Consider the following 7,778-nt stretch of genomic DNA (forward strand, 5'->3'; position numbering starts at 1 on the left):
AAAGAGACAAGGTGGGTGAGGGAATGTCTTTTATTGGACCAACTTCTGTTGGGGAGAGAGACAAGAAACTGGTCCAGCAAAAGATATTCCCTCCCTCACCTTGTCTCTCTAATATCCTGGGACCAACATGGCTACAACAATGCAGCAAACAACTGTCACGTTTAACACATTTGGGAGCTCCTTCTGTGTGCCTTTTAGACAGCTGGTAGATTGGCAATTGTTTTTTAGAAGCAGTGAGCACCCACAAATCCCAGTGAAGTCAAAGGGAGCAATGGGTGCTCAGACCACCTTTGGAAAGGGAAAATTAAGCCCTGCTATTGACTCCGGTAGGGATTGGATCAAGGCTTAGCCCTGATGAGAGATACCATCCGTGGATAAGATTTGCAATTGGAATCTATGACAGTGTAACTAATTAGCGATAACAGAGCAATTAGCAATTGCCCCTGGGGTTACATACAATGCAAGATTGAGGCACCAAATAAGTGCTTCTCTTCAGAGCCCACAGTAAACCAGAATGCTCTGTGCTGGAAAACCTGTGAGCACGTGTTCGGTGTTTGCTTGGATTATATCTTCCCTGCAACCTTGGAGATTACTGGTTCTTGCTATGTCTAACCAGTCAAAGTAACATGGTCCTGATTTAAAAAAAAAAAAGACAGTTTGTGGATTTTTGTCAGTTTTATAAATCAGTGCTGGAGTATTCTGCAATAATGCCTCAAAATAGGACAGTTTTCAAGGGTGCAGTGTTGGGGGCTCGTACTGGGAAATGATGCAATGTTTTATAGAAGATGAATGTGACCAAATTGAGCTGAACACTCCCCAAATCACTGGGTTTATCGGTATCTTCTTCACCCATTAGTGGCTGACCAGCTCTGTTACAAGCAACCTTAGACAACCAAAAATTTGTTTCCTTACACTGAATATACACTGTTAGTTACTGTCTGTATATGGCATCAAATGAATCTGAATAAGAAATCCATGAGCCTCACCCCAAATCTCAGTACCTACATACAGTTCCTAGTAATAGCTCTCATTGTCTCCTACATATTCGCACGCGCACACAAACACACAGTTCTGGCAGGCTGGAAAGCTGTGGCCTTATCTACAATCTGTACTGTCCGCACCATAGCAACATGATGCAAACCCCTAGAGTAAATTCACCACCTAAAAACTAACTTGCATTGATACAGCTCACCCTGGTTTGACAATCTAAGGGTTTGTCTATGCATGACGTTAACCATGGGTCAAGCTAAACGGGAACAAGGTGCTCCTATTCCAGAATAATAGCATCCACACATGTTGCTATTCAGGAATAGCTGTTCCTGAATAACTCCATGAGTAGATAAGCCCAAGAAGAGTCAAAATTCTGCTGAGAGGTTACAGTGGGTTTGAGCAGGTAAGGGTTGCAGATGCTAGTACTAAGACATGCAACTTGGCATCACCCCTCTGAAGGAGGGAGATTGTAGCCCTTGAAATTACGTTGCTTTCTGCAGCACTACAGCTACACCACTGTAGTGTAGACACTTAGTACAGTCACTGAAGGAGGTTCTCCATCACTGTAGTAAATCCACCTCCTTGAGAGGCAGTAGCCAGGTGGAGAAAAGAATTCTTCCATTGACCTAGCAGCATCTGTACCCAGGCTCAAGTTGGCTAAATTGCATCTCTCAGGGGGTATGGATTTTCCTCCACTTTTCAAAGCTATGTACAAAGGCACAGGTTTATGATCTTCATTTTACTGAAGGGGAAACTGAGGCACAGCACTGCTTGGCATTATGCAGGGTAGCAGCAGCATTAGGGCTCCTCACAGGAACAACACAAGGGTGACAAATCTCCTCCACCCACCACTACTCCTGCTCAATCACTAGCTATGGCAGCTGCCAGTTCTACCCATTCTGGCTGCTAACCTTCCCTGCCCCCCAGCTGTGTAAAGCCCTGGCAACACTGCAGCACAGCCCTTAAAGGGGGATGAGAGCCACCCCCCCAATCTCACACCAGCCCCCAAGCCATTAAAACAGGTGGGCGTGGTCTAGGCTTTATAAAGACCAGGTGGGCGCGAACGCCTATGGAGTGGGCGTGGTTTGTGCTATATGTACAGGAGGCGGGGTCAACAGCTACTCTAGCCAGCCCTAGCAAAGTGCGCGGCGCTGCAGGTGTGGCCGCTATGGCCTGCGGCTGCGGGCGCTGCACAGTTTTCCTGCTTGGGGCGCTGGCCCTGGACGCGGCCGGGCTGGCGTTGGTGCTGGTGGGGTCGGTGGCGCAGCCGGCCCGGGCTGGGCGGCCGTACGGGGACTGCCTGGTGCTGTCCGGCGCGCTGCTGCTCTTCCTCTCGCTGCTCTGCTGGCTGCTGTGGTACGCGGGGAACCTACGCGGGGTGCCGGCCTCCGAGCTGCCCCCCGGGGCCCGCAGCCCCGCGCCCGCGCCGCGCTCCAGCCTGCTCCGCCTGGCCAGTAAACTCTCGGAGCGTCTGTCCCAGCACCGCCCGCCGCTGCCCGGCCCTTCCCCGCCGGCCCCCGGGCCGCTGGAGCTTCGCCACCTGTGCGCCATGGAGAGCCCGGGGGCGCACGGGGACCGGCTGGTGTGAGAGTCCGCGCGCGGCGCCCGGACTGGAGAGGCAGGTAACCACCGCTAGTGCCCTCCGCTTGCCGCGCCCAGGGCAGGGTGAGGCCCCGGGTGAGGGACCGGGGCGCGGAGCTGGTGTCCGGTGCAGGAGCCCCGGGAGGCAGGACTAGGTCCGCTGGCTCTGCACGGGGTGCAGCCTCTCTCCAGCGCAGGAGCGGTGCACAGGGCAGGGCGAGCCTGGAGCGCAGGCCTGGGGCGCCGGCTGGAGCCGCTAGGGGGTGATGGCCGATGGCGGCTGGCTGCACAAACCACAGGGGCAGGACTCCAACCCAGGTGTCTTCCGTGCCCCGGCTCAGCCCTCTGGATGGACCCTGCTGCCCCTGAGGGTGAGCTTGCTGCGGAGAGAGCCGCAAAGGAGCCCCTAAGGTAATGTCTGTTTAACCCTTTGGTGAGCAGAAACTCTCTTGCACCTTATGCACCCACTGCCCAGTCCTTTGGCCGGCAGCTGGGAAAAGCTGCTTTTCTAAGGCCACCAATTCCTTGGCTGACTTGAACCAAACCAACTGCTCCTCTCTGTGACATGTCCAGTAGCTGTACCAACAGCAGCATGTCTAGCATAGATGCCTCACTACTTTCTTCTGTGTCCAATCAATAGATGGCCCCTGGGTGACCAGATTGGATTGTGGCCTATGTAAACGGATATTGTTCAATTACTGCAGCAAGGGGATGGCTGTCTTAAGTAGCATTAGAGAGCTGAAGAGACAAGTACATCTGTACTGCAGGTCCAGTGCTTATGCCCATTTATCGCCAGTGCTTTCTAGCCACTGCTGTGGATGCTCTGGTGTGAGTCTCACTGTAAAATATGATTTACATTGATGCAGTGGGTTTGGCACCAGCAGAGCTTATGTGGGTTTGAAACAATCTGGAAAATGTGACAGCTCTGAATGAACTGGAGTATTTAATATGGTGGTGTATAAGCCTGTGGTGAGCTAGCCAGCTGCTCTTGCACACTGACCCAACTTGCCTTGAGTTGTACCTTAAGGGAAAACCCCGTGTTGTAACAAATTAGCTCTGTTGCTTTAGGTTGAAGGGATCTGTCACTGTTTTCCAGATCAGTCTTCAGTGAATTTCTTGGAGTGCAGCTAAACAGAGCTTCAGAAATAGCTCTTCTGCTTTAAATTCACCCCTACTTTATTCCCAAATAACTTGGGTGTGTAGCCAAGCCTGTAATGTTTTTCAAATCTCATGGGATTTCAGCCTAGAGAGGAAGGTGACTGCTTTGTAAAATCCTTGACAGTCAGCCTGGGGTGTAATGGGGACTTCTCTCACCTGCCTTCCAGCTGAGTGTTAATGCCTTTGGCTGGCATATGAATGGTGCTGATCTCTCACACAGCTGCTGGACTTCCCCTACCACCTTCCCTTCCCCCAAGGATTTGTATTGGCAGGGTGCAGGGGAATAGAAGAAATCTCAATGGTGTTATAAAGCTGACACCAATTTGCAAAGTATTCTAAGTAGACTAGATCACAAGTTTTGAGGTTGCTGCCTCCTCATCTACATAGGTTTTTGAAGCAACTGTCATGTTAATCAACTCCAGTTCTTCAAGGAACCCTTTCCTAGTTCCTCTTCCCTTATACATGAGACAGAAGTGGATTTAAAGCTTAATGTGTAAGCTCTTTTTCCAGTTTGTGTCTTTAGAGGTAGATCTCATGAGCCATGCTATTCTGTTAGTTTTTCACTAGCCTGTTGGATGCTGTTGCCCACAAAGGGAGAATATAATCACTAATATAACACCAGCATCTCTTCCCTACTTGTTTGCCACCTTTAGAAATATTAAGAATGTCACTTCTGGTCAAAGCTGTCCTTTTCCTGAAGGACCTATGGGGGTCAGAGCATGTGCTTTGTGCACACTCAGTTTAACGCTAGGTGTAGGCTGAATTTAACAGACTGTTAGTCACTGGAGTAAAATACACTTCCACAAGTTCTAAATAGTTTAACTAAACTTTTGTCCCTTGTTCAACATTCTAATGATTCTTGTGATGTCATAATCTTACTAATTCTCCAGTCAGTGGAATCTTCCAGGGCTGACCAGACTGGAATTTCTAGTGTTTTGAAAGCAGTTGTATGGGTCTATTATAGTGGAATAACCATCTCCTTCTAAGGGCTGGTCTAAGCTGGAAATTTATGCTGGCATAGCTACATCTCCTAGGTATGAAAAATCCACATGCCTGAGGGACATAGCTCTGCTGACCTAACCCCAATCTCCATGGTGCTGGGTCACTCTAAGAATTTTTCTGTCCACTTAGGCCTAGTCTATACTAGAAAATTAGATCAGTTTAACTGTCAGCCAAGGGTGTAAAAATCCACACCCCTGAGCAGTGTAGTTAAGGCAGCCAAAGTCCCAGTGTAGACAGCAGTAGGTTGACAGCTCTTCTGGTGACCTAGCACCTACCTCCTCTTGGGAGAGGTGGATCACTTATGCTGATGGGAGAATCCCTCTAGTCAATGTAGGTAGTGTCCACACTGGAGTGCTACTGCTGTAGTGGCTTAAGTATAGACCTAGCTTAACGCTAATATTCATTCTTGCAATGAAACCCTCTGCATAGCAAGAATGCATTGTGGAGCTGGCCATACTCATGTACTGTTATACAGCTTTAAACTGGCCTCAACCAGGCACTCACCAGAGCTGGGACCCTGCAGCACTAGTGATTGGCCCAACTTAGTCTCTGCTCATCCTGCACTGTAGCATGTCCTTGGCATTCTGGCTAGATGTCAGACGTGGAAAGTAAGAGTAGAGAAAATGGCTTCACACGCATCCAGCTTCTCCCTGCCTCAGCTGATGGCCAGTGATCTAGTCTCTAATATAGAAAATCTAAGAATTGCTAAAACACCACTTCTCACTGGTAAGGTCTGTGCAGATGCTATTTCTGATAATGATGGCTTCTTCTATATGTCCTGATGCCTTCAAACATTGAAGGAAGTAGTACTTCAGTAGAGTCCTCTGAGTTACTAATGTGAACTCTGGGAGTGGATGAATGGAAACCAATAAAGTTGTACCTTTGCTTTTTAGAATACCTGGAAATATTGTCCTCGTGCATACTCACCACTTGGAATCCTGAGCTGGAAGAATCCTGGCTGGAGTCATCAAGCTGCATCCGGTGGAGGGCGCTCATTTTGCTAAGACTGTTCTGCCAAAGTGTTATACTTCGCAGCCTTTTAAAATGCAAGTCTGCCCAAATGTGATCGCTGACCTAGGACATGTGCTCTCACAATGGGGATCTCTCGAGACTGGTCAATGACTTCAGTATTGCATCTTCATTAAGAATTTTCACAAGCTGAGCCTTAAGTAAAGTGTATTTATATTTTGTATGCCAATATTTTTTTATTGCCCCAGTATGTATGGCACCCTCTGTGTTCAATATTTGCCTCTTGTATGATGCATGAGACCCATGTTGAGACTTGCTCCTTTGAAGTAATATTCACCAATTCTTTTTTTATGCTGTCTTCCTAATGTTTACAGGTATTGGAGTTTAATTTTATGTGCAGCTTTGCCCATAAGAGAATGGGGGAACTTGAGTTTTTAAATATATTAAAATTATATTTATTGAGAACATGATGGATAGTTTGAAATGTTCCAAAGAGCATTGTGTGAACTGGGGTCATGCAAAATGTTTTTCTAGATTTCATCCCTCATTGATGGGAATGAGGGATGGGTTTTATGGAAAACAGTGTGTGGTAATATAATTACTGTCATAATGTATATAGACCGAATTAACAGTGCGTGGCGAGAAACCTGCATTCAGGCAGTTAACTTCTGAGTGCATGACTCTGCCACCTTACCACTCCCTTAATGGAGATGGTTTTTAAATGTAGTTTTAAAACAGATTTTCCAAGGCTTAGAACTGTCAAAGGAGAGTAGATTTTTCAGTGGATTAGCAAAGGCACCTCTCTGCCAAGTTTTAAGTTCCCTGCTCCCCATCAAGGGAGTGGTAGAGTGTCTCAGCAAAACAACTCCAAGAATCTCTTGAACACAAGTCAAACAATGGATTCTCTTCTCCCCCCATTCTTTGACATTTCAGCCATTTAAAACACTCTGGCAAAGGGGCTGCTGTGGAGAACTCCAGCCTGAAAAGCTGGAGTTTGGCAAAGTTGTTAGCAGATGACTAGGCTCTTGCAGTGGAAAGTACTAGGTAACCTGAGCCTGGGACAGGGCTGCCTGCTCCTCTAAGGAACAGGTACCCTGGTGAGGCTTGAGTGTCTATAGTGACCTCTCCAAACCTGTGCACTTCAGAGTAGCTGAGTAAAGACACATTAAGTGAAATAACAGAAAAGCAAATCAGAGAGGGAACTTTTTGTACCACCCGATCAGTGCTGGGGCTCCCCTGTCCTCTGCTGGCTCTGGCAAGGGGCACTAGAAGTAATGCTGACGGGCTAGAAGGCAAAGGTGCAAAAACTCCCACTCTTTCTTTACTCTAGCTGTGGGTAGGAGAGGCAGGACAGGGCACACCAGTATCAGTTCACAGGCCTGAGAACAATTCCTAGAGCAGATTCTTTAGGAAAACCTCCAGTCTTGATTGAAAAATTGTCAGTAATGGAGAATCCACCAATGGTTAATTACTTACTGATAAAATGTACATCTTATTTCTGTTCTGAATTTGTCCGGCTTGTTTCAGAACAGGGGATTTAGACCTTTCTCTGCTGGAGTGAAGAGTCCATTACTACTTTGCCCCTCATGTGGGTACTTATAGGCTAATCAATTGTTCTTCCTCAATGCCCATCCACACCACAAGTAAACTGGGGCTGCCTGTATCCTACCAGTGATCTTGGCTCCTTGCTGGCTGCCTCTGCGGTTCTGAGTCCAATCCAAGCTCCTGAGATGTGGTTGCAGAGCCTAGTTCTCTCTGAGTTCTTTCATGCTCCACCCCTGAGAATGGCAACTGCTGGCAGAGCACAGCTTACCCCCTTAGAACAGCTGGGTGCAGTGCTCTCTGGGTGGAGGAGTCGCTGGTGGGAAACTGCCTCCACCTTAGATTCAGGTCATGAGACTTGCCAGCAGCAGGCATAGGGCAGGGCCTGGCCTTCTGGGCAGGGCTGTGCCCTGAGCCTATGGGGAGCTGCATTCAATTTCTGCTGTTCCACTGACCTCCTGTGGGACCCTGGGCAGGGGCCTGGATTTCCAAAAGATTTAGGAGCTGGCAGATGCCTAGTTAGATTTTCAAATAAA

At 48.1% G+C, this 7,778-nt stretch overlaps 1 protein-coding gene across 1 annotated transcript; it reads left to right on the plus strand.

Annotated features, from left to right (window-relative positions):
• Positions 1 to 2,085: 2,085 nt before the first annotated feature.
• TMEM238L (transmembrane protein 238 like) lies at positions 2,086 to 7,544 on the plus strand. The gene is made up of 2 exons (XM_039501844.1): positions 2,086 to 2,982; positions 5,625 to 7,544. The coding sequence occupies exon 1, from the start codon at positions 2,159 to 2,161 to the stop codon at positions 2,576 to 2,578; it is 420 nt and encodes a 139-aa protein (XP_039357778.1). The 5' UTR covers positions 2,086 to 2,158; the 3' UTR covers positions 2,579 to 2,982; positions 5,625 to 7,544.
• Positions 7,545 to 7,778: the final 234 nt, after the last annotated feature.

Source organism: Mauremys reevesii, linkage group 15 (assembly GCF_016161935.1).
Source record: "Mauremys reevesii isolate NIE-2019 linkage group 15, ASM1616193v1, whole genome shotgun sequence".
In the NCBI taxonomy this organism is placed as follows: domain Eukaryota; kingdom Metazoa; phylum Chordata; order Testudines; family Geoemydidae; genus Mauremys; species Mauremys reevesii.

Bases quoted from the DNA above. Each gene is read 5' to 3' on its own strand.
- TMEM238L (XM_039501844.1), top strand. From the start codon at position 2,159: ATGGCCTGCGGCTGCGGGCGCTGCACAGTTTTCCTGCTTGGGGCGCTG.